Raw genomic sequence first — 27,971 nt, 5'->3', positions numbered from 1 at the left:
GGGGGGGGGGGGGGATTTGTGAAACAAATAACTGATTTTTGTTTAAGTAACAAGTGAGCAAGATTCAAACTTCGAGTTACCAATAAGAGAAAGATACTAGTGTATGTGTTCCCCATAAGCTCTTCACGCGGTAATCCTAATAATAGTAATCCTTTCCTAGTGTTTTACATTCAAACTTGGTAAGATATGTATCCTTAAGTGATTGGTCATCCAAATAGGGAATTACACTCTGCACCTTGGTCCGGCTACGTGTGTATAATTTACTAACCCTTACCTTTACCTCAAATTAGACATCACATCAATGTATGGCTTAGTTTTCACCCTCGCACCAATTGACATTAGATTATTGATAGTATCACACTAAATCTTTGTTGATAATTTTTTTCTTTTTAACTACCTCCTTGGTCCGGCAAGTAGCAACAACGTGAGTTCTAATGTGTGCACTCGTTAAAAAGACTTCTATGCGAAAAAATTACCAATGCATGCATCAACACTATTCAAAAATTACTTAGTTATTATTCATAGATTGTTAATTACTCATAGTTCCCACAACCCTAGTTGTAGATTTAACTACTCATGCTTAAAAGATCAAAATTCATGTTTTGATAAGAAGAATTCATGAACTTACGTTTAGAGTAGTAGAAACCCGTAATCTCGAATTGAATTTCAAAGCCAAAATCGTATAAACCGAAATCCGAAAATCAAATTGCTAAAGTCGCAAGTTAATTCCCAAAGAAGATATCAAGAACTAAAAGTAAACAATAATGTCTAACCCCAAAAAATGAGGTTTACATACCTTATTTATAGAAAAAAATGTCCTAAACAAAAACGAAACAAAATAAGGAAATAAGCTTTTGGGACGCGACTTTGATCGACGACTCAACCTACAAATCAAGGGTTGACCTATGGTTCATAAGTCCCTTCCGTTGGTCAACACTTACAACTTTTCAACAGTAACTGGAACCTTCAACTTCCAGTTCATCACTGACGGATGTGCATGACGGACCGTAGGTTGACCTACGATCCGTGGGTCCTCTTCCGTGGCTCCACACTTAGGATTTTCATCAGATACTGGAACTTCAACACTCTGAACACCTTCTACGGATGTGCAGGACGACCCGTAGGTCGACCTATGGTCCGTGGATTGCTTCGTGGTTCAACACTTGGTCAGACTTCCCTGATGCTCCCATCTATGCCTACCCATCGACAGAACGTCACTGGATCTACGGTCCGTAGGTCACCTCCGTGGGTGGCCACTTCTGCAGATTTTCAGCTATAATCTCACTCAACCGCGTCAAAGCCTATTTGCTGCAAACATAACACACAAAACATTATTTTCAATAAAAAATGGCCCTAGACACACACAACTCTTAAGTGAAATGTATCAAAAATACCGTAAACTCACGGTATATCAACACCCTCAACTTAAACATGTTGTTTATCCTCAAGCGACACACTGACACTCTATACGACACTTTTGTAGAAGAAGATATACAATTATTTTAGGGAAGGTGAGTTAGATGAATCAAAAGAAATGGTCTATTTAAGGCTCAAACATTTGGATCAAAGGGAGTATTGATTTCATTTGGTTGGATCATTTTACGCTTAAGTAGACTAATTTGAACAAGGTCCTATGATCACTTCCCAACTTCTAGCCTAGATCATCTTAGCAGGACCAATGGGGCAAGTTCTAGATTGGCACAAACTATCTGAACATTCAACTTTTCTCAAACAATCTTGGCACATTGTTTCATTATCAGATTATCAGATTACCCAGTTCAAGTTTTAGCTTAAGTCATGAGGTCAAATTGATTCCTTATCATGTCACATTGAGATCCAACACATTCAACTCATCAAGACTATCAATTTAGCACATTTCAACATTTTTGGATAGGGAACTTTTTTATGCTTTTTATGCCATCATGCTTTCATTTTTCTATTTACTCCTACACATACATTCCTAAACATACTGGTTCAACAGAAATTAAAATAGTCTCTTGGGGGAAAAGAACACAGGCAAGAAAACTCCAAGAGAGGATTATGAGTTGGGTTACTCAGACTTCACCCTATCACTCACAATCCATTTACCCCACCCCCAACAAAATAAAGTGCAATTGTCCCCAATGCACAAAAAAGTAAAAAGCAAAGGATCGGGTGAAGCAAACCTATGGCGCATATGCGCCTAAGACCACTCAAAAGGCGGGTGGGTCCGGTTTCCTGGAACCCGCTGGATCAACACTTGGAACACGATCAGTAGAGCTCCCATTTACCATCTCAGCACCCTCAGTAGTGCTATCATCAACTCTCAAGGCACCATCAGTAGTTCTCATGCCACTAGATGGGCTAACACCTACCTCCCCAGCCCTCTGTTGTCTAAGATCCTAATCAACTATGGATGCCCTCCGAGCCACCTAAGTCTACTGTTGCTCCTTCTTCCTCATTCTATGGGCCTTAACATCATCCAAAGCATGACCGAAGCTGGGCGCTTCCCAACAGCATGGGAAGAATCTGATGGTGGCACATCATCACCAAATAAAGCAGATATCACAATGGTGTCAACCCCATCTATGGGGACAACCTCGAGTGCAGACTCAGGAGGAACTAGGAAGGAATTCAGATCCACGTGAAGGTTGGCAAACTCTGCCTGGAAAGTGGATAGATTAATGGTTGGGGCTGGCCTCTCCATGACTCAGAGTTTGAACGCATCCAAGCACTTATGAACGGACTGATTCTTCTAGTCCATAAGTTGTTCTATCCTAGCCTCAGACTAGTTAATTGAGCATTGCATCCACGACCTAATGTGCTGTAGTAATATGACTATCTGTGCCTTCGGCTTCACAACTCGAGCTAGATGGATGGTGGAGGAGCCGGAGGAGTGGGTGGTGCCGAATGAGCTCGGGTCCTGACTGGCAGCCGGTGAGGGAGGAGTCTGGGAGTCTACTGTAGTGGCTGGAAGGGCAGGGTCATCAACCTACATCTGCTACGAGATCATCTCCCAGTGGTGGTACCTCAACCTGTGGCTCCTTGCGAGGTGTAGCTACATTGACCTTATCCCAAATCAGGCCGATATCTAAAGTCTTGGTTGCATGAATCAACTTGTCAAAGTGCTACACCGGTACACTAAAGTCCCAGCTAATGAGGCAGGGGAAGGGAAAAGTGGTGGTGGCCTTGAAGGCCCCCTTATAAATCACCGCAATCAGGATGAGGCCGAAATCTATCTCTAACCCGACAACTATAGCTGCAACCATCACCGCACGATCCCATGTGAGCACATTATCCTCCTGAGTAGGGGACACACAGTTATGCACCAGCAACTAGAAAAATTTAGCGGCAAAGGTCAGGGTCGCCTTCTTAATACCCAAACTCTGGGTCTGGACCCATTCGGTGCGCTCTCCATCAGTATCAAGATATTGGGCTAGCCATCTCACAAAGGACTCCCTCTGCTCAACAATCTGCTGAAATGCTCCGTTCTGAATAATGACCATCCGATAGTTGAACTCTACTGTATTGATGGGTAGAGTCTGGTCCGGGCCATAGATGAACCTGCAGAGGGTGGTCTCAAAGATGTCCACAGAAAAATCCCGAATTAGTGTAGCCTCAAGTGGAGGCTGAGCAGCCGACTTGGACTTCTTGGAGATGAACCCTCTAATAGTGGCGACATAGGAGGTGTAGAACACCCCGACTATCTCCTCGCTGTACGTGCCTTGGGACGGCCATCCACTCACACCTGTGTCTGCAGAATAGCCCCTCAATGACTGGAGCGGTGTGGAGGCTACATGTGAGAACCCGACATTCATCGGTGACTAGTCGAGCCATCTTTTAATTCTCATTCAACATGTGGACATCTCAGTATAATTGAAACTGTCCTCCACACACCATTGATTAGGCTCCTCAACAACTGGTGCAGGATCGTTACTGCAGTCACTGGAATGTCACCCGCACTATCAGCCTTAGAAGATGAGACAGTGATGCCATTAGAACTGGAGCCAGAGTCGGAGCCGGAGCCGAATGTGGACTCGGATCGAGTCGGTGATCTGATCGGTGTGCCCTCCTTATCAGACTGGGGGCAGTGACCACATCGAGAATCACCTTCCGGGCTCGATTCCATGTAGTGCGTGGAGCAGCGGGGGATGTCCTCGTTGGAGGTGGAATGTACTCCCCATCGTATCCTCATCGATCAGCTGAGGGAGGGAGCAACAGACTTCGATTTGCCCTTTGCGGCGTAAGTCAGAGCTTGCTTGGGGGCCATAGTACCTGTAGACACTTAGTTAGTACTATAATAAGACAATAAAACACTTGGAAGAATTTTAGAACAGGAAATGAAGCAAAACGAAAAACAAAAAAATTATTGGTAGTAGCTGAACTGCCGAACCACGATGGGTACCTACTGTCCATGGGTGGACCTACGGTCCGTAGGTCCCCTCCGTATGTCAGAGTACCCAAAATTGAGTCTCCGATATGGAACCATGGATGTGTAGAACGGTTCGTCGATGAAATGATGGACCGTAGTCCACATCGTGGTTCGACATTAAGCAAAAATATTATGTGCTTTTGGCCCACGGACCCAACCTACGATTTGTAGAATGACCTATGGTCCATAGACGGGGTCTCGTGGGTCAGTCTGTGCCAGGTTTTCAGATGGTTCACTACTTTCAAGCCTTTTCAATCACCAATTTTTACACAACTTAGGACTATACATGCATTTCAACAAGTAATATGGTAGTTAATCATCCTCAGGGTTCCAATTTTATAGGATTTCACAATTTATCACACCTATACACATGAACCCTAAGTCAAAACTTCCAATTCGGCCTATGAACTTGAATTATTTAGTTTTTAAGTAATTACACACTCACATACCATCATACCAAGGGTGTTATAACATACAATTTTACATTCAAACATGACATTTACAACCCAAGGTCAAGTACCAACTTCGTGACTTCATTATACAAACTATGAACACTGAATTCAAAGTAAGGGCGAAGTCGTTTACCTGTCAAGTAATCAAAGTGGGTGAGTGTGATGCAATAAACTTCTAGATCCTCCTTGCAAGCCTTTGACACAAAACCCAGACTGTGGAATCGTTGGGGAATGAGATGGGTGATTTGGAAAAGAAAGGGATGATTTGGGAATTTGGGGAAGTGAATGGGGAATGATATGGGAGTTATATGAGTGATTAGGGGGATTTCTAAGGTTGAAGAATGGTTGGGGGATTTAGATGGACGTAGGAAATGTTTTGAATTGGAATGGTTTTATTTAAAGGGGGTCCAGGTCGGGTTGGCAGAACCCTAGTTTTGGACCCACGAGACCCCTTCTACGGTCCGTGGGTCGACCTACAGACCGTAGGTCACTCTAAAACTTAAAATAGTTAGGAAACTTACCTGGGGTCTACAGACGCCATTCACAATCCATGGATGGACCCACGGACCGTCGATGGGGTCCGTAGACCTCTGCACAACTTTTTTCTGCATATTTTGCCTTCTCCCCTGCACACGTAGCAACCATTAGGACTTTCTTTTTATATTTTCTGTACACTTTTTAGACACGGACCCTATTCTATATCTTGCCAACAGTTACACAAAAATAAAACACCTATCTAAAGAGTTACATAAATTAAAATAAAAGGAGAAAACTCCTAAATCGAGAAGAAAAACCTATAGTTGGATATATTGTACATCTTGGGTTGCCTCCCATGTAGCGCTTGATTTAATGTCGCGGCACGACGCAGGCCCCTTGATTACTTAGACTTCATCAATGTAATATGACTCAATCACTTCTTGCACACTCTCCAACTTCCCCAATGTAGACTTTGATCCTTTGCCCGTTCACCTTGAACCTTGTTCCCTACTTGTTCTCGAACTCGACCGCTCCAAGTGGAAATAGTTGAGTAAATTTGAATGGCCCGGTCCACTTGGACTTGAGCTTGCTAGGAAACAGGCGAAACCTTGAGTTTAATAGAAGCACCAGATCACCCACAACAAATTCATGCTTTTTAATCTTTTGATCATGATACTTCTTCATCTTCTCCTTGTAGAAGCTGAACTTTCATAAGCTTTTAGGCGAAACTCATCAAGCTCATTCATGTCATTCACTCTTTGACTCAATGAGGCGACCCAATCCAAATTCAACTTCTTTATAGCACCCATATAGCCTTATGGTCTAGGTCTACCAGCAAATGGCACGACTTCCCATATACAAGTTGGTAGGGGGAAATACCTATGGGAGTCTTGAATGTGGTGCAATAAGCCCATATAGCATCATCAATCCTCCTTGACCAATTAGTTCAATTTGCATTTACAGTCTTTGCAAGGATTTGCTTTATCTCTCTATTTGACACTTCAACTTTCCCACTAGACTGTCGATGGTAAGCAGTGGTTACATTGTGACAGACTCCATATTTCTCTAACAACGCCTTGAACAACCTATTACAAAAGTGGGAACCTCCATCGCTGATAATTGCCCTAGGTGTACCAAAGCTGGAGAAGATACTCTTTTTCAGGAATGCGGTGACACTTTTCCCTTCATTGTTTGAAAGCGCAATTGCTTCCACCCATTTCGACACAAAATCAACCACAACAAGAATATACTTCATCCCATGTGAACTCACAAATGGACCCATAAAGTCAAGGCCCCATACATAAATCAACTCAATCACCAATATCGGATTCATAGGTAGCTCTTGTCTCTTTGAAATTCCTCCTTCTCTTTGACAACAATCACAAGACTTGGTGAAATCATGAGCATCTTGGTAGATAGTAGGCCAGTAATACCACACTGCAAGATTTTATGAGTAGTTCGCATACCACTATGATGCCCACCAACAGGCGATGAATGACACACCTCTAGTATAATCATCATCTCAACCTCGGGCACACATCGACGAATAATCCCATCAGCACAAACATGGAACAAGTAAGGCTTATCCCAAAAGAACTTCTTCACATCATGCATAAACTTTTTCCTTTGATGAAACGAAAAATTTGATGGAACCAGATTACTTCCCAAGTAGTTAGAAAAATCCACGAACCAAGGAATAAGATCATGAGAAGCAGCCAAAACCTATTCGTCTGGGAATGCATCATTAATTTCAGCCCCATCACCTAGCTTGAGCATAACTTCCTCCTTTAATTTGGACAAATGATCGACAACTTGATTTTCTGTCCCCTTTCTATATTTTACCTCAAAATCTAACTCTTGCAGCAACAATACCCATCTAATCAACCTCGGTTATGCATCCTTTTTAGACATCAGCTCAATGAAGAATGGTCAGTATGCACTATGACCTTAGTACCAAGCAAGTAGGATCGAAATTTCTCAAATGCGAAAATCACGAGAAGGAGTTCTTGTTCAGTCACCGTATAGTTCATTTGTTCCACATTCAGAGCTTTGCTCGTATAGTAAATAGGATGAAAAATCTTCTCTCACCTCTGTCCCAATACCACACAAAGCGCCACTCCACTCGCATCACACATGACTTCAAAAGGTTGCCCCCAATTTGGTGAAATAATGATAGTATGGAAACTAGCTTTTATTTTAACTCTCCAAATTCTCTCAGACAAGCGTCATCAAAATCAAACTTACACTCCTTTTCGAGGAATTTGCACAATGGGTGTGCAATTTTGGAGAAATCCTTGATGAACCTCCTATAAAAGCCTGTATGCCCAAGAAAACTTCTAACACCTTTAACAGAGATAGGTGGTGGAAGCTTTTATATTAACCCAACTTTAGCTTTATCAACCTCAATACCCTTCTCAGAAATCTGATGATGCAGAACGATGTCCTCTTTCACCATGAAGTGGCACTTTTCCCAATTGAGCACAAGATTGCACTCTTCACATCGTTTCAGTACCTCAGCCAAATGCATCGGACAACCATCAAATGATTCACCAACTATAGAGAAATCATCCATAAATACCTCAATAGTGTCCTCCACCATATATGAAAATATCGACATTATGCAACACTAGAAGGTTGCTAGAGCATTACACAACCAAAATGGCATCCGTTTGAAGGCGAAAGTCCCATAAGGTCAAGTGAAAGTGGTCTTCTCTTTGTCTTCTGGAGCTATGGAGATCTGATTGTAGCCCAAATATCCCTCAAGAAAATAATACCAACCCTTACCAACAAGACGATCCAGCATCTGATCCATGAACAACATAAGAAAGTGATCCTTTTCTATCCAAGCATACAATTTCCGATAGTCCATGCATACTCTCCATCCAGTCACTAGCCGAATCGTAACANTTTGGGGTTCCTTCGGGTTCCTCATTCGCCATGTCACGTCTAGGCCCTAGGCTTGTGTCGTGACACTGAACATGTCAAACGCAACTACTATCTTCAATGAGATATATGACTCCAACATCCAACCATTTGATGATTTCCTTTTTCACTACCTCTTGCATAGGTGGATATAGTCTCATTTGGTGCTCGATACTAGGCTTGAGGTCAAGCATGAGTTGGATATTATGAGTAAAAATGCCAGGTGATATCCCAATAATGTCCGCAATAGTCCATCCAATCACCCTCTTGAACCTCTTCAACATAGAAATCAATGCCTCAACTTGCACCTCACTCAAATCGGCCGCAATGATGACCGAAAAAGTACCATCTTTCCCCAAGAATACATATCTCAAATGCGATGGTAGAGCCTTGAGCTCCAATTTTGGAGCCTCTTCAACAGACGGTTTTGCGGGTGGAGAGTTGCGATTCTTCATATCTAACTCCAATTTCTTTCGTTTGGAATGGAATTCAAACCTATCAAGTGCGGCAACTAATTCATCATAGTCTTGAATACCATCACCCTCAAAATTCATCATTACCGCTGCCAGTGCATCAACACCCAACCTCTCTTTAATAGACACATCCGACCCTCGCTCCATAATATGATTCACCACTGATATTGACTTGAGATCGCTTTCTTGCTTCATAGACCTACATATTAAAAGTTACCTCTTCACTATTCAATCAGAACTTCATCTGCCCTCTCTCCATATCGACCAAGACGCGCCTAGTAGCAAGGAATGGTCTCCCTAGGATGATGGGAACCTCAAAATCAATCTCACAATCAAGTATCACAAAATTCGATGGAAAAATAAACGACTCAATTTTCACAGTACATCTTGGAGAACACCAATGGGCTTCTTCACAGTTCTATGGGCCATGAGTAATCGCATCACAGTCGGTTTTAGAGCCCCTAAAACCAACTTCTTGTAAATAGATAATGACATTAGATTAATGCTAGCACCCAAATCACACAACGCCTTCGCAAAATGCAACAACCATATGGTACAAGGAATAGCAAAAGCACCAGGATCCTCTTTCTTAAGCACAAGTGACCTAGTAGCAATAATACAACAATGTTGCAACCTCTCATCATTCTCAAAGCCAACAACCCTCATAAACTTTGCATACCCAGGCATTTTCTCCAAAGCCTTTATCAACAGAACATTGATGGAAAGCTGTTTCAACATAGTAATTAACCTACGGTATTTTCCTTCTTCAGTCTTCTTCACTAATCTCTGTGGGAATGGCGGTGGAGGTCTAGGCATGTGAAAAACTTTTTGGGTCACCTCCACTTCCTTCTCTGTAGCATTCTTGGACTCTTCAGTAACCTCAAGCTCATCATCATATTTTTCAACCACAATTTCAACCTCAGACGGCATAGGAGGATCAATGGTCTGTTTACCCCCTCGAGTAGTGATTGCCATACAATGCCCATCATTTTTCGAATTCTTGATGCTGTTACTAGGAAGTGTGCCAGGCTGATGTGGGTTTACTGTAGTGGGCAACTGATTCATCTGCTACTCAAGTTGCTAGATCGATAATGCATGGGCATCAACTTTTTGACCAATTCCAGACAAGTCGTTTCGCATCTCTTTCACAATCTCATCAATCGTATCAAACCTCTTCGTCATCTTCTGCATCATATCCTCAATACGTGACATACTACCCCCATCTTCCCTATTGCCAGATTCCTGATTTGCAGGTGGAACATAATGTCCAACTCTATCATTTCTATTGCCATAGTTGTTCCGGTTGTAGTTGTTGTCACGATTGTAGTTTCCATCCCGAACATAGTTACCCTCTCAATTGTAGTTACCATAGTTCCGACCTTGGTTTCCTTCCCCTTTGTGCCAATTATCCAAGTTGGAACCTTGGGCATTGGCTCGGAAACCCCCCGTCTAATCATTCACCAAATAAGCATCCTCCTCATAGTAGCATTCTTCAACTGGTGGTAGTGGAGTTCTAGTCAAGTAGTTTACCACATTCACCTTTTCTGCTCCTCCGCTCACATGCTTCAACACCAACCCAAGTTCTGTCCTCATCTAAGCCATCTTCTCACGAATGTCATCGGTAGATTGACTAGGTGTAGCTTGAACTGCAAAAGTGTTTCTTTCGGTGTCTGGCTTTCTAGTGCTCCATGCTTTATTATTTCAAGAATTTTTCTCTAATTTATCAATGATCTCCTCAAAAGTGCACTCACCATATGATTCCCCAACAATAGTATCCAGTATGACCTTGCTATTGTCATCCTGACCTCTTTAGAAGTACTCCTTCAGTGACTCATCATCAATGCGGTGATTCGTAACACTTTTTATGAATGCAGTGAACCTATCCCATGAACTACTCACAGATCTCCAGGTAGTGCTAAAAATTTGTTCAATTTGTCCTTGTGATTCAGCTTCTTGGACAACGGAAAATACTCTTCCATGAACACCTTGTGCAATTGGTCCCATGTATGAATCGAGTTGTATGGAAGCTCAGAAAACCACACCGCAACATCTCCAGTCAATGATATAGGGAAGACTCTCAACCCTATGATGTTCATATCCAACTCCAGTCGTCCCACACAATTCCTGCAGACACTCCTCAACTTGGCCATGTGCTCATGCAGATCTTCCGAAGCCATACAAAAAAACAACCCTTTGCTGTAAGCATCTGCATCAGGCTGCTAGTCACCACGAATGTGTGCCCTGGAGGTAGAAGTGGGAGAAGAATTCATGAACTTATGTTTAGAGTAGAAGAAACCCGTAATCTCAAATTGAATTTCAAAGACAAAATCGTATAAATTGAAATCCAGAAATAAAATTGCTAAAGTTTCAAGTTAATTCATAAAGAAAATATCAAGAACTAAAAGTAAACAATAATGTCTAACCCCCAAAAATGAGGTTTACATAACCTATTTATAGAAAAACATGTCCTAAACAAAACGGAAACAAAATTAGGAAATAAACTTCTAGGACGTGGCTTTGATTGACGACTCGACCTACGAACCGTGGGTCGACCTACGGTCCGTAGGTCCCCTTCGTTGGTCAACACTTAGAAATTTTCCAACACGGCTGGAACCTTTCACACTTAGGATTTTAATTAGGTACTGGAACTTCAACTCTCTGAACACCTTCTACGGATGTGCAGGATGACCCGTAGGTCGACCTATGGTCTGTGGATTGCTTCGTGGTTCCACACTTGGTCAGACTTCCCTGATGATCCCATCTATGCCTACACATCGACGGACCGTCACAAGACCTATGGTCTGTAGGTCACTTCCGTGGGTGGCCATTTCTACAAATTTTCAGCTGTCATCTCACTCAACCGTGTCAAAGCCTATTTCCTACAAACATAACACACAAAACATTATTTTCAATACAAAATGTCCCTAGACACACACAACTCTTAAGTGAAATATATCAAAATACCGTAAACTCACAGTATATCACTTATCAACTCAAAGGTGTTGCTAAGATTTTGTTCAAGCAATGGAAAGAGGCAAGGCAAGAAGGAGCGGATCCCATAGAATGGGAAAGGTTCAAAAGTTCTTTTCTTGATAGATTCTTCCCTCTTGAGATGAGAGAGGCCAAAGTGCTTGAGTTCATTTATCTTAGGAAAGGAAATATGAGTGTGAGGGAGTATGCCTTGAGGTTCACTCAATTGTCCAAATATTCTTCTTTTATTGTGGCGGATTGTAGGGCCAAGATGAATAATTTTGTGTTGGGTGTGTCCGACATGGTAGTCAAAGAGTGCCGCACCGCTATGCTTGTCCTTGACATGGACATTTCTCACCTTATGGTACATGACCAATAAATTGAAGAGGAAAAGCTCAAGGAATGATCTAGGAAGGCAAAGAGGGAAAGAGTGGATGATGGTAACTTTTCACATTCTAGGTCTGGTGGATGGGGTCATTCAAGGTTTTGGCAAAAGTTCTCCAGGAAAGGTTCTTCTAATGCTCCTCCAAGGCCTAATAATGAGAGGTTGTCTAACCCAAAACCTTAAGGAGATGGTAATAGGTCCTTGATGCCTACTTGTGCTAATTGTGAGAGAAATCATGAAGTGTAGTGTTCAGCGGGTTCTAATGCTTGCTTTGGCTGTGGGAAGACGGATCACAAAATAAGGAATTGTCCTTCGGTGGCTAAGAATGAGGGAGATACTCATCGTATGGCTCAATCCTACCCTTCATCCGGTCTAAGTGGTTCGGGTGGGAATGCTCCCAAGCAACGCCGTTTATATGCACTCCAAACTAGAGGTGATCAAGAGAGTTCCCCGAATGTGGTGACCGGTATGTTAAAAGTCTTCCAAAGAGATATGTATGCTTTACTTGATCCCGGTGCTACTTTGTCTTTTGTGATGCCTTATGTGGCTATGAGATTTGATATGCTTCCCGATGTGTTGTTAGAACCTTTTTCTGTCTTTACCCCTGTTTGTGATTTAGTGGTGGAAAAATGGGTCTATAGAAAATGTCCCATTTCCTTATCCCATAGAGTCACTATAGTAAATTTGGTAGAGCTTGATATGATAGACTTCGATGTTATCCTTGGGATGGATTGGCAACATTCCTGTTATGCTTCTATAGATTGTAGAACCCGTGTAGTCAAATTTCAATTTCCAAATGAGCCTATTCTTGAATGGAAGGGGGGAAATTCTATGCCTAGAGGTCAATTTGTCTCTTACCTTAAATCTAGGAAAATGATTTCTAAGGGTTGTGTATCTATCATATAGTGAGGGTGAGGGATATGGATTCCGAAATCCCTATTCTTGAGTCGGTCCCCGTTGTAATGAGTTTCCGAAAGTATTTCCCGATGATCTACCCAGTATTCCTCTCAAAAGGGAAATAGACTTCACAATTGACCTTCTCCCAGATACACAACCCATTTTTATTCCTCCTTATAAAATGGCTCCGACAAAACTTAAGGAGTTGAAGGATAAGTTGAGGGATTTGTCGGATAAGGGTTTCATCCAACCTATCATTTCTCCATGGGGTTCCCCGGTGTTGTTTGTTAGGAAGAAGGATGGTTCACTCCGTATGTGTATTGATTATTGCAATTGAGCAAAGTGATCATTAAGAACAAGTATCCTCATCCAAAAATAGATGATTTATTTGATCAACTTCAAGGGGAAAGTTATTTCTCCAAAATTGATCTCCGGTCGGGTTATCACCTATTGAGGGTGAAAGAATAAAATATTCCAAAAATGGCTTTTAGAACCCGATATGTTCATTATTAGTTTTTGGTGATGTCCTTTGGTTTGACTAATGCCTCGATGACATTCATGGATTTGATGAATAGAGTGTTTAGACAATACCTTGACATGTTCATAATTGTGTTCATAGATGATATTTTTATTTATTCGAGAAGTGAGAATGAGCATGTTGATCATTTGAGGATTGTATTGCAAATTCTCAAGGACCAACAACTCTATGCAAAGTATAGTAAATGTGAATTTTGGTTAAGGTCCATAACTTTTCTTGGCTATATAGTTTCAAGCAAGGGTATTGAGGTAGATCCAGAGAAGATGAATGCAGTCAAGAGTTGTCCTAGACCTCTATCACTGATAGACATTCGAGGTTTGTTGGGTTTGGCTGGTTATTATAGAAGATTTGTTAAGGGGTTTTCTACGATTGCCTCTCCATTGACAACTTTGACTTAAAAGAAGGCCTTGTTTATATGGTCGAATGCTTGTGAGAAAAGTTTCCAAGTATTGGAAGATAGACTTACTTCCGCTACGGTGTTGAGTTTACCAGAAGGTATGGTTGGATTTGTGGTATATTGTGACACCTCTAGAGTTGGGTTAGGATGTGTGCTTATGAAAAATGGTAAGGTGATTGCCTATGCTTCAAGGAAACTTAATGTTCATGAGAAGAACTATCCTACCCACGACCTTGAATTAGCGATGGTAGTATTTGCCTTAACGATTTAGAGGCATTATTTGTATGGGGTCCATGTTGATGTTTTCATCGACCATAAGAATTTACAATATGTGTTTACTCAAAAAGATGCAAATCTTCACCAAAGAATGTGGCTAGAATTATTGAAGGACTATGATATGAGTGTTCTTTATCACCCCAGAAAGGCAAATGTAGTAGCAGATGCTCTTAGTCAACTATCGATGGGTAGTGTTGCACATGTTGATGATGATAGAAAAGAGTTAGCTCGAGATGTCCATAGATTGGCCCCGTTGGATGTTCGATTGGAAGACTCCGCCAAGGGTGGTGTTATGGTTCTCAAAGGGTCAGAGTCGTCTTTTGTGGCTGATGTTAAAGAAAATCAATGTCTTGATCTGACTTTGGTAGAATTGATAGAAGTGGTACTTAAAAAGTCCGTTGAGTCTTTCTCCCAAGGGGGAAATGGTGTCCTTAGATATCAAGGTCATTTAAGTGTTCCTAATGTTGATGACTTAAGGGAAAAAATCCTATCAGAATCCCATAACTCTCGATATTCTATTCAACCAGTAGCCACCAAGATATACTGTGATTTGTGGGAGATCTATTGGTGGAATGAGATTAAGAAGGACATTGCAGGATTTGTGGCTAAGTGTCCTAATTGCCAACAAGTGGAGGTTGAGCATCAGAAACCAGGAGGTTTATCCCAAGACATTAGCATTCCTATTTGGAAGTGGGAAGATTTGAATATTGACTTCATAGTAGGGTTGCCACGTACTCGGGACCAATATGATTTGATTTGGGTTATAGTAGACCGAATGACGAAGTCAACCCATTTCATTCCCGTCAAGGTTTCCTATTTGGCAGAAGATTATGCTAAGTTGTATTTGAGGGATATGGTAAGGTTGCATGGAGTGCCCTTTCTCATTATCTCTGATAGGGGTACTCAGTTTACTTCTCAGTTTTGGAAATCTTTCCAAAAGGGTCTTGGGATTACAGTTAAGCTTAGCACATATTTTTACCCCCAAACTGATGGGCAAGTGAACGAACAATCAAAACATTGGAAGACATGTTGAGAGGTAGTGTGATTGATTTCAAGGGAAATTGGGATGATCATTTGCCTTTGATTGAATTTTCCTATAATAATAGCTACCATTCTAGTATTGGTATGGCCCAGTTTGAGGGTCTTTATGGTGGGAGGTGTAGATATCCTATAGGTTGGTTTGAGGTGGGTAAGGTTGCCTTGATAGGGACCGGGTTAGTTTATGAGGCTATTGAGAAAGTTTGACTCATCAGAGTGAGGTTGAAAACGGCCCGAAGTAGACAAGAGTTTTATGCGAATGTTAGAATGAGAGACCTTGATATTGATGTGCTTGATTGGGTTTACTTGAAAATCTCACCCATGAAGGGTGTAATGAGGTTTTGTAAGAAAGGGAAACTTAGTCCCCATTTTGTTGCCCCATATGAAATTTTGAGGCGTGTTGGTAAGGTTGCATATGAGCTTGATTTGCCAAATGAGGTTGCATTGGTGCATCCGATTTTCCATGTCTCTATGTTGAAAAAGTATGTTGGAGATCCTACATCCATAGTCCCCCTAGAAGGATTAAGAGTGAAAGAGAACCTTTCTTATGAAGAATTTTCGGTTGAGATTCTAGATCGGCAAGTTAAGAAATTAAGGAACAAAGAGGTTACTTCCATGAAAGTATTATGGATAAACCATCTAGTTGAGGGTGCTACTTGGGAGGCCGATGTTAATATGATGTCCCGATATCATCATCTTTTTGCTCCTACTGTAGCTTGAGGTAATGACTTTTCTCTTCGGTTGCACTTGTTGAAGTCATGTGTGTTTTTATGTATTTCCATGATTTCCTTGTTTTATGCATGTTCATGAAAAAGCTTAAGTTTTGAAAGAAAAAATGGCTTTTATGATGTATTTTTCCCTCAACTTGTTATGCATTAAGTATGAGTTGCTTATAGACTTCATGAGATGAGTTGTTGAACATGCCTTATCTTGGAGTGGAGATTCCCTCCTTGAATATGTACTTGGTGCATAGATTTCATTTAGGCTCCATGAGATTGTGTTGAGCATTGCTTTTGAGTTTGGAGGTGGTAGTTCCTCCTTAAGTGTAAGAAATCCAAAATTTCATGCATATTGGGTTATTAGATGTAGTTCCTACTTCCATATGGTACATTGAGTATGTTTAGCTTGGAGTTGATGTTTCCTTGTCGGTTGTGTGCATTTTGATGAGGTGCATGCATGATTGGCTGCTAGTCTTGAGTTTTTTAATTTAGAAATGTGCCTAGAATCTCATTCGAGGATGAATGATCCCAAAGGGGAGATAATGTAACACCCCAGATTCAAAAGTGGTAAAATAGCAGCTTTCTGAAAAGTTGCAGGTGCCAACCAATGGTGGCCACTCACGGACCGTGGTTGGGACCACGGATCGTAGGTAGGGTCCGTGGTTGGGGCACCTCAACTTGACTCACACCTCAGGACCGCGGCTGACCAACGGACCATCGGTCAGATCACGGTCTGTGGTCGAAGATCTATAGGTCTAAGGCCCATAACTCAGTCTCTAACCACCAAATGACGGATGTGCAGGACAGTTCGTTGTCCGGTCGACGGTCCTTCAGTCGGGGGTCCGTAGGTCCTCGACTGGTAGTTAATTTTAGGAATAAGGGTCTTTTCCGGTTTTATTTAAATCAATGTGGTGTGGTTTTGCTTAAACCTAGACCAACTATATAAGTAATTTATACCCCTAAATTCACCCATTTAAGTCATTCTCTTAATTCCCAAAAGAAAACCTAAACTCTCTATCAAATATTCTCTCTCTAGAAGGTTAAGAAGAAGAAAGAGATTGAAGCTAGGTCAAGGTCAAGTCTCCCAATCTTCATGATTTTGTGGGATTTGTGACTAAGGTATGATGGCTTTTCATCCATGATATCCTTTCTCCCAGGGAGTCCCTTAAGATTCCCCAATTGAGAAGTTTCTTCCAACATTGTGGATTATGACTAATATTGATCCAATTGAGTGGATTATGATTTTTTATGATAGAATTGGTAGGATTACATGTTTTTAGGATGAAATTACATAGACCCATGCCTATTCCATGTTTCTAACCTAGAATTGATGAAATTGGGTTTGATGCCTTGAAGGGAACTTCATGGTTTGTTTTTCAGCATTTTAGGGGTCTAAACTAATTGGAATCGGTTTTAGTCATTCCAAAGGAGCATAGAGTTTGGGTAGAGAGAAGTTCAAGAGGAGAAAAAGAAGAACATTCAAGATTCTTGCAAGCTTTGAGGATTTTCTCCAAGAACATAGTTCATACAAGTTATGTAAGNGGCTTTTCATCCATGATATCCTTTCTCCCAGGGAGTCCCTTAAGATTCCCCAATTGAGAAGTCTAAATCCCCAATTCTAGTTAGGGTTTCTTCCAATATTGTGGATTATGACTAATATTGATCCAATTGAGTGGATTATGATTTTTTATGATAGAATTGGTAGGATGACATGGTTTTAGGATGAAATTACATAGATCCATGCCTATTCCATGTTTATAACCTAGAATTGATGAAATTGGGGTTGATGCCTTGAAGGGAACTTCATGGTTTGTTTTTCAGCAATTTAGGGGTCTAAACTAATTGGAATCGGTTTTAGTCATTCCAAAAGAGCATAGAGTTTGGGTAGAGAGAAGTTCAAGAGGAGAAAAATAAGAACATTCAAGATTCTTGCAAGCTTTGAGGATTTTCTCCAGAACATAGTTCATACAAGTTATGTAAGATTTCATAGTGTTGGATTTGTTCGCCCTCATGCCAATCACGTGAAAAGTTAATTATTGAGTTCTTGAGAGGTTCTTTAGTTTAATTGATAATGGAGGTCTTTGAGTCCTTGAGGTGAGAGTTTTGCGAATGAGTTGAGTCTCTTGATAGAGTTTTGGGCCAGTTTCATTGAAAATGTTTTGGGTTTGTGAAATTTCGTGAAATTGGACCATGGAATTGCGTTGGGTATGAATTGAATCAATTTTGGGAGAGGAAGAAAATATCGGGCAAAATTATACGCACATGTCCGTGTCACAGAGATGTTTTAAAATTTCATCTTCCGAATAGTCAGCCCCTCTTTGCATCGCGGAGAGGATATTGAGTCCTCTGTCTGAAAAAATTATTTCGCGACTAAAAATTTAATTCATCATACATGTCATGCCAGTGTTCTCCAATTTGTGTTTTCGCTCATTTCTTATTATCAATTATCTAAACCTTCCTAAATCATTGAGATATCCCACATTCTAATAATAGCTCTTAAATTCACTCCAAATTGAAGGTAAAGTTAAGAGGGGAGTTCGAGAAAGTCTTTTTGAGAAGTCTTCTACAATTATTTATAACTTGTTTTAAGACTAGAGTAAATGAGTACAAGGGACCTCAGTATTCCCAAGTATGTAACACTTTTACATTTAAAAGGAGAGAAACATTGATTTCTAAATAAGTTTATAAGGAGTCTTGAGCATCACCTCTTTTAAGTGGATCTTTTTAGTATTAATCTAAAATTGAGGAAGAGTTCTATTTTTAAACATATGAGCATGAGTTGTATATTATTGGGAGTAGTATTGATCACCAAAATGGAGATGAGTTCAGACAACTCAACATCCTCATAAACCATGTATACCAACATGGGTAAAGGATCATACTTTCTATATGATTCCTTATTGCTTTTAAGCATAGCTTAGTGGATACACTTATTAGAGGAAGTCCTATACTCCAAAAAGGTATAGGACATTTTTGGCAGCGTGGGAGAGACGACTTATCATCACATAACTCATAGTGATAGTTGTCGGTTAGAGAATCTCCCAAATAAAAGGAAAATTTACTATTGTATATTTTTATATACATAGAATTATTATCTATTGTTTTAAAAGCTTTATATAAATTGCATCTTAAATTTTGCTTCCATATTGAGTTGAGTTAAGTTAAGTTGAGATGAGGTGAGTATGTCTTCCTTTTTATCAGTTCCAGCTTAGGATTATGTTTCAGGGTTCCCCTTACATGCTCATACATTCAATGAACTGACGCCATTTGGCTTGCATCTTTTCATGATGCAAAAATAGGTATTCAGGGTCATTAACATGTGCTCCGTTGATACCACTTACAGTCCCAGTTAGCTTTGGTGAGCCTCTTTGCTTTCGGAGGGTTCCACATTTACTTTCTAGTTTGTTAGGATGTCCTGGGTGTTGTCCCGACTTTCATCATAGTATTTTAGAGGCTTAATAGACAATACTAGTTGAGGAGTCTTTTTCCATTTCCCTTGTAATGTTTGAAAGACTTTGAGTTGAACACTTATGTTCATTTGAGTATTTCAGATAGTTGTGAGTTAAACTATTTTTAGTGAAGATATCTTTATGAGTTGAGTAACGTTTGAGGTTCCTATATATTTGAGTAAGTCTTCCACTGAGTTTTGAGGAAGGCCAAGGGTTCGCTTGAGGATAGGCGATGGTTCTCGAGTGCCAATAACGTCAAGGGTGTGGACTCGGGGCATGAGAAAATTGGTATCAGAGTACAAAATTCAAGAGGCCAAGGGTGTCTATGTAGCCATGTCTGTAGAGTCCTTGTTATAGGTGTGAAGCGCACCACATCTATAATTAGGAGGCTACGAAATTTAGGAAATAATTTACTTCATTCTTACTCTTTTCGTGTGATAGAGTTCAACTCTATAAACTTTTCCTTTAATTCGTGCTAGCGGGTATCTTTTCAGATCATGCCTCCACAAAGAGCTATTAGAGATCATCCTGCTAGGAGAAATATTGATCCTTAGGATCAAAGGGTACCCAATGCACCAGAAGTGCAACCCCTATGAGAGGTCACTAATACTGAGTTCCAGGATGCTATCCGAATGTTGAGTCAAGTGGTGACCAACAAAGCTGATTAACAAAGAGTGGTTCGTCAGAATGTGGCTCGTACATCAAAGATATGTGAGTTCTTGAGGATAAATCCCCCCAGAATTCAAAGGGTTAATTTTCACTGAGGATGCATAGAAATTTACGGAGGAACTGCAGAAGGTGTTTTAGGTTATGCACATTACTGATGCCGAACATGTGGAATTAGCTGCATATCGACTAAAGGGTGGTGCTAGGATATGGTACGACCAATGGACAAAGATATGGACTTAAGGGGACTAATTGTGAGCTGGGCTGTGTTTCAAAGTGCCTTCATGGGGCGTTTCTTTCTCGTGGTTGAGAGAGGCAAAGGTAAGAGAATTTCTCACTCTTAAGCAGGAGTCCATGAGTGTGCATGAGTATATCCTTAAGTTCACTCAAATATCACGTTATACTCTGGAGATGGTTGCTGATATGAGGAGCAGGATGAGTCTATTTGTATCTTAACTATCCCACTTGTCAAGCAAAGAGGTAAGACTGCTATGTTGATAGGGGACATAGATATAGCAAGGCTTATGATCCATGTGCAGCAAGTTAAGGAAAACAAGTTTCCAGATGGGGAAGAATTTTGCAGCAAGAAGGCTAAGACAACAGGTAATAAGTCTAGACAACAGAAGGTTGGCAATGCTAACCGGTCATCTTTTCAACAAAAGACAACTGGACTTGCACCATCATCTGCTAGTGCACCTACACCAAAGAACAGAAGTGAGTTCAGGAATCAGAATTCGCAAAACGTCAGAGCTCGACCTGCTCAATCTCAATTTAGTGTGGCATAGGGGTCCAACTGGACTCCTACAAATGCTATGTGTGGTAGAAACCACCCAGGAGCGTGTTATGATGGCTCCACTAGCTGTTTCAAGGGTAGTTAGATAGGTCACTTCCGGAGAGAGTGCCCTAAGAACATGCAGGGTAATAGTAATGGGGGAAATAAAGCCCAATCTTCTTCACTAACCCTGGAAGAAAGAGCTGCAACTAGAGGAGCTACTTTAGGGACATGCAGATGAACAAACCATCAATATGCTATCACTAGTCGCCAAGAGCAGAAGAATTCGCCAGATGTTGTCACTAGTATGATGAAAGTCTTTACTTTTGATGCATATTGATGAGTCTGAGATTTTGATTCATTTAGGGTTTTATTTTCATAGTTTATTGTCCTTAATGCCTAATTTATGCTTCAAACTGATGTTAAAATGTTGATTTACAGTAATGAAGGTAAAGGAGCAAGGCAAGGACATTATCAGGAAAAAAAGCGAGAAAAGCTGGAGAAGTTGAAGAAAACCAATCCTGGTGATCGCCAAGACCACTCGGTGAACATCCGAGTGGCTCTTCAGCTCGCCCAAAGTTCCAGCATGCCAACCCTAGGAAACAAGCCAACTTGGCAATGGACATGGACAATCGGTGGACCACCGAATTAATCCGTGACCTCGATCCTGTACAAAACTCTGAGGTTGAAGAGACAAGGTGTGAATGCGATAGATGGTGACTATTGGCACATCGCCGACCTGGTCGGTGACACTCAACTTACTTCGCCATTTGATCTTGAAGGGAAAATTTTTAGAACGTATAAATTGAAATTTGAAAAGCAGAAAAAGGATAAAGTCATTTCCTGAGTAATTTTTCCATTGTAGAACTTTGAACCTTTGTTGGAAACTTTGTTTTTACTTGGGTTAAGGAATTTTCTAGTAGATTTTGAGCTGGGTTTTCAGTACTAAGCATTTTGGATCATTGTAAAGACACAGATTGCAATACCTAGATTATGGAGAACGTAATTGGTATTGATTTCATCCTTTTGTGATGTGTGGCTAAAACCCCAATTCTTAGGGTGTGATCATGTGAATATTTGTTTTGATTAGCTTAAGGGTATTGCTGTTTACTAGTTTAAATGCTGTTTTAAAGTGGGTTTAATTGATAATTGTGTATTAACTCATGAATTGTAGTTACAATGCAATTCTAACTTAGTGTTCTGGGCTTGCTTGAGAGAGAGGTTCTAGAACTAAGGTTAGTGATTGATGATTGTAGCAATTGGGTTGTTGTGGGTTCAGCTCGAGAGAGTGAATCTTAATTCAATCCTATATATCTAGCTCGAGAGAGTAGATAAATTGAGGTATTTGGCTGCTTATATTGTCATGCTTGTCAAGGTTTGATAGAACTCACTTGAATCGTAGTAGTTGTTTGAGAGAAAGCTATTGCATATATAGTCTAGCCTACCCACTGAGATTTAGCAATTGTTAGTAAATTTCAATTACCCATACAGTGACATTAGCTAATATTTGATCACATCCCTGAGAATCTCTATCTACTCTCCCATTTTCGTAACTGTTGTAGTTGATAATTGACACTTTTAATCCCTCTTCACCCTATCTGACATTCATTGTCAAACCATTAACTTACTTTTATTGGTTTCGATAATGTCTACTTCTATAAGTGATTAGACCACAAGCTTTACTTTGTAATTGAATTCCATACTGTACTGCTCACTGTGGGTTCGACCCCAAGTCTTTGTTGGATTTTATACTAGATTACGACCGCCTACACCTATTATTGAATGAGGTGTAGTTGAGCATTTATCAAAAATTACGCCACTGCCGGGGAGTGGTGTTATAGAATTCTCTCGCTGAAGTTTGTTTGTGATATTCTTGTGTTGTAGTTGAACCAATTTGCTATTTGTTCTTGTTTGTGCCTTTGAGCTGGTGACGAAATGAGTGTCAATAGAAGCAATGCTAGCCAGCTGGGCCAAAATGATAATATTGGCAACTTGAACGATATGAATGAAGCCAATGTGAATGATATACATTTGGAGGTATAGGTGCTATTCGGTTACCTCCGGTCGTGGGAAATACTGTGTTCCACGTGACAAGCATGATGTTGCAACTCTTGCAAATTAAAGGGTTATTTGGAGGCTTGGCTCATGAGGATCCCCATGACCATATTAGGATTTTTGTGGACGTTTTTGGTCCCTTCTAATTCAAGAACATATCCCAAGAGTCAGCTCGACTCTGATTGTTCACTTTTTCTTTGATGGGGGAGGCTACAAAGTGGTTACCCGACCTACCTAGGGACTCAATCACCACTTGGGATGAATTGACCGAAGTGTTCTACATAAGGTTCTTTCCTCCTTCGAGGATGATGTCATTGAGAGATAATATCCAAGGCTTCAAGCACTTGAATGGTGAGCCAATTCATGAGACTTGGCTATGATTTCAAAAATTGGTACTCCAATGTTCGATTCATGAACTTCCCAACAACATCTTGTTACATCATTTCTATAGGAGTCTAGACTCGGTGAACAAAGGGGTGGCTGATCAACTTGTCTGTGAAAGTATCATGCAGCAGCCTTTTGAGATTGCATTTACTTTGTTTGATGTATGAGAAAGATCAATCGGGCTTGGTACACAAGAGAGGATCATGTATCTCCTTTGACATACAGGATGACCAAAGAACAAATAGAAAAAGACCAAGAGCGGAACTAATTGGAAGGAGAGAGATGGGGACAAGGAGAGATACGTGGTCCCCATGAGCTTCAAAAGCATAAAGAGCAAAGGGTTGAATAGGAGTTTCCGTACGGAAGATATGCTTTCATGCATTCTCACAAAAGTGGAAGGGTCGGACAAAGTTTTGAAGGAAATGTAAGAAGACGTCTCCACTCTTAATCTGATGGTGACTTCTCACTCGGTTTCCATCAAACAGCTGGAGACACAAATGGGTCAAATCTCAACTCATTTGAATCCAAGGCCAAAAGGAGGTTGCCGAGTGACATAATGGTTAATCCTAAGAATGAACCTTGAATATCTTCATAGTACAGATCGGTAGACAACCCAAGTTTTTGATGTTTTCAGAAAACCAATTCTGGTGATCGCCAAGACCACTCGGCAAACCGCCGAATGGCTCTTCAGTTCGCCCAAAGTTCCAGCATGCCAGCCCTAGGAACAAGCCAACTTGGTGATGGACATCAACAGTCGGTGGACCACCTAATGGATCTGCGACCTCGATTCTGATCACCTAAAGTTAAAGAAATCTGAGGTTGAAGAGACAAGGAGAGAAGGAGATGGATGGTGACTATTAGCGCATCGCCGACTTGGTCGGCAACACCCAACTTACTTCGCCATTTGATCCTGAAGGCAAAAATTTGAGAATGTATAAGTTGAATTTTAAAAAGTAGAAAAAGGATCCACTTATTTCCTAAGTAATTTTTCCATTGTAGAACTTTGAACCTTTGTTGGAAACTTTATTTTTACTTAGGTTAAGGAGTTTTCTAGTAGATTTTGAGCTGGGTTTTTAGTATTAAGCCTTTTGGATCATTGTACGAACGTGGATTGCAATACCCAGATTATGGAGAACGTAATTGGTATTCATTTCTTCCTTTTTATGATGTGTGGCTAAAACCCCAATTCTTGAGGTGTGATGATGTGATTATTTGTTCTAATTCACTTATGGGTATTGTTGTTTACTAATTTAAATGCTGTTATAAAATGGGTTTGATTGATAACTGTGTATTAACTCATCAGTTGTAATTACAAATGCAATTCTAACTTAGTGTTCTGGGCTTGCTTGAGAGAGAGGTTCTAGAACTTAAGTTATCTATTGATGATTGTAGTGATTGGGTTGTTGTGGGTTTAGCTCGAGAGAGTGAATCTTAATTCGATCCTACCTATCTAGTAAGAGAGAGTGGATAAATTGAGGTATTGGGCTGCTTATATTGTCATGCTGGTCGCGGTTCGAGAGAACTCGCTTGAATCGTAGTAGTTGTACGAGAGAAAGCTGTTACATCAATAGTTTAGCCTAGCCACTGAGATTTAGAAATTGTTAGTAAATTTCAATTACCCATATAGTGACATTAGCTTATAATTGATCACATCCCCGAGAATCTCTATCTACTTGTCTACTCCACCATTTTTGTAACTGTTATAGTTGATAATTGACACTTTTAAACCCCCAATCTGACATTCGTTATCAAACCATTAACTTACTTTTATTGGTTTCGATAATGTCTACTTCTACAACTGATTAGACTAGAAGATTTACTTCATAATTGAATTCCATATTGTACCGCTCCCTGGGGGTTTGACCCAACTCTTTATTGGGTTTTATACTAGATTACGACTGCCTACACCTAGGATTGGATGAGGTGTAGTTGACCATTTACCATATATACATTACTTGATTCAAGTGTGAGTATCTTTTGTGACTCAATATATTGCTATGAGATTCAATATTCTTCCCGAATGACTTCTTGAGCCCTTCAGCATTTCCACACATGTTGGTGAGTCATTTCTAGGTGAGATACTTTATCGTGATTGTATCATCTCTATCAATCACAAGGAAACCATGGCTGACTTAGTCAAGTTAGACATGGTGGACTTTGATGTTATTCTAGGTATGGACTGACTTCATGCTTGTTATGCCTAAGTGTATTGTAGAACTTGAGTAGTAAAGTTCTAGTTTACTAATGAGCCAGTTTTAGAGTGGAGGAGTAGTTTAGCAATGCCTAAAGGTCGATTTATTTCATACTTTAAGGCCAGAAAAATTAGTCTCTTAGGGGTGTATTTATCACTTTGTCCAAGTTAATTACTTTAGTGTTGAGACACCGCCTATTCAGTCAGTTCCAGTTGTGAGTGAGTTTCCAAAGGTCTTCCAGATGATCTTCCTAGAGTCCCTCCTAAGAGAGAAATAGACTTTGACATAAACATTCTTTCTGATAATCAGCCTATCTCTATTCCTCCATATAGAATGGCTCTAGTTGAGTTAAAAGAGTTAAAACATCAGTTGAAAGATCTTATTGATATGGGTTTCATTTGACCTAGTGTCTCACCTTAGGGCGCGCCGATCTCATTTGTGAGGAAGAAAGATGGTTTTCTTAGGTTGTGTATTGGTTACTGCTAGTTGAACAAGGTCACTATAAATAATAAGTATCTCCTTTCGAGAATCGATAATCTACCCGATTGACTTTAGGGTGCACTTGCTTTTCTATGATAAATCTTAGATCTGGCTATCATCAGTTCAGATTAAGGGAAAGTGACATCCTAAAGACAACATTCAAGACTCGTTATGGTCATTATGAGTTTCTGGTTATGTCTTTTGGTTTGCCTAATGCTTCTGCAATATTCATGGATCTTATGAACATAGTATTTAAGCCATATCTTTACATTTTAGTATCGTGTTTATTGATGACATTCTTATTTATTAGAGGAATGAGAAGGATCATGCTAGTCATCTTAGAATAGTCGTTCAAACTCTAAAAGATAAGGAGTTGTATGCTAAATTTTCCAAGTGTGAGTTTTGGCTTGAGTTAGTGGCATTCATAGTGAAATGACCCAAAAAGTTCTAAAAAATGTGCTTCAGAAGTTACCGGAAACTTGTTTAGCTATATATAAAAAATCCGTTTCGTTTTTCGAAAATCCGACTTCATATTCTTGTTTAGGGGGTCAAATTGAGTGGGAAATGGGTCTAACCCAAATTTTAGAGCAACCGTATCAAAATCCGAAATTTCCAAGTGAAGCCTTTTTCGAGGGTCTACTTTGGAGGGTCATATCTCCTAGCACACAAATTATTGGGTGGCCAATAACATATCCATGGAAAGCCCTTTGAGTTAGCTACCTAACGCACTTCGTTTCACCTCATTCGGAGTTCGGACGAAGAAGTTATGCCCATTTTCGTAAAATCTGTCCGGCAGGAAAGGCAATTTCCAGTGAGCGTTTTTACTGTTCACCCGCCTCATTTTTTTTTCTAAGTGTTGGACCATTTTTCCAAAGGGCATATGTTATTTCCTATATACCATTAGTTCAATTCCCATCTCTAAAACATTTCCCAAAACACCTCTCCCATACTTAGACACATTTTCTCTCAAGTTCTCTCAAGAACCCTAATCCAAAACCTTCCTCAAGATTGAAGAGACTCTTGCTCCAAGTTCCAAGCTTCCATTGAAGACACTCTCAAGACCTTCATAAGAACTCAAGGTATGTGGTGTTGAACTCATGGGTCCTTCCACCCATAGTGCCTAGACTCTATTCTACTCACTAATTCATGGTTTAAGTTAAGATTCATAAATTAGTCTTGTTCTTTGTAATAATTTCCTGCACATTGAATTTTAAACATGAAAAGTGATTGTTTTGAGCATGTTGTGACTCTAGAACTTGAATCTAAATTTGGAATGGATGTGGAGATTTTCATGTGGTATTGTGGGTGTTAAAAGGTGTTGTTGTAGGTTGTTCACTGGTTTGGCTGCATAATTACTACCCTATTTTCCATGCTCTTTGATTCCATTACATGCCTTCAAGGTGTTTGACAAAATGTCCAACTATGGAGAATTGATGAATCGATGCTTTAAAGCTTGAGTTATGAGATGTATGGCAATCCAGAGATGTGTTGATGACAAACTAAGCTTGTGTATATGTTCATTCCATACGTGAGATTGCATTAGAGCCTAATGGGAATTTCCTATATAAAGTGTTGCATGACCATGCCCGGTCCGGGGGAAAAGAACCGGACAACCATGTGAGAGGTTTATATCTCACCACCTAGGATGCTTGGGGTGTGACCAACATCAACCATGTGAGAGGTTTATATCTCACCACCTAGGATGCTTGGGGTGTGACCAACATCAACCATGTGAGGGGTTTATACCTTGCCACCAGGGTGTCCGGGTGTGAACGGCATCCCCCATCCTAAGTTGGGGTTATAGATTGGTTGGATCATGCATACACATATGATATCTACTATTAGTATAGATTTACTTAAACATGTTTTGACTTCACTTTGATCATGCATCCTCATATTGTTATTCATAATGCCTATGAAACTATTTCTTGTATTTCGATTGTGTCCTTGTCTATTGTTGTGTTGCACCCCGCATACTTAGTACATTCCAAGTACTAACGCATATTTTGCCTACATGA

The 27,971-nt window shown here is 40.3% G+C and overlaps 1 protein-coding gene across 1 annotated transcript; it reads right to left on the bottom strand.

Annotated features, from left to right (window-relative positions):
• Positions 1–9,110: 9,110 nt before the first annotated feature.
• On the bottom strand, positions 9,111–9,800 carry LOC125845788 (uncharacterized). Its single transcript, XM_049525317.1, has one exon. The coding sequence runs from the start codon at positions 9,798–9,800 to the stop codon at positions 9,111–9,113; it is 690 nt and encodes a 229-aa protein (XP_049381274.1).
• Between the last annotated feature and the right edge of the window lie 18,171 nt (positions 9,801–27,971).

The sequence above is a fragment of the Solanum stenotomum genome, chromosome 11 (genome assembly GCF_019186545.1).
Source record: "Solanum stenotomum isolate F172 chromosome 11, ASM1918654v1, whole genome shotgun sequence".
Lineage (NCBI taxonomy): Eukaryota > Viridiplantae > Streptophyta > Magnoliopsida > Solanales > Solanaceae > Solanum > Solanum stenotomum.
The sequence above is the reverse complement of the archived record's forward strand: the minus strand, read 5'-3'. Positions and strand labels throughout refer to the sequence as shown.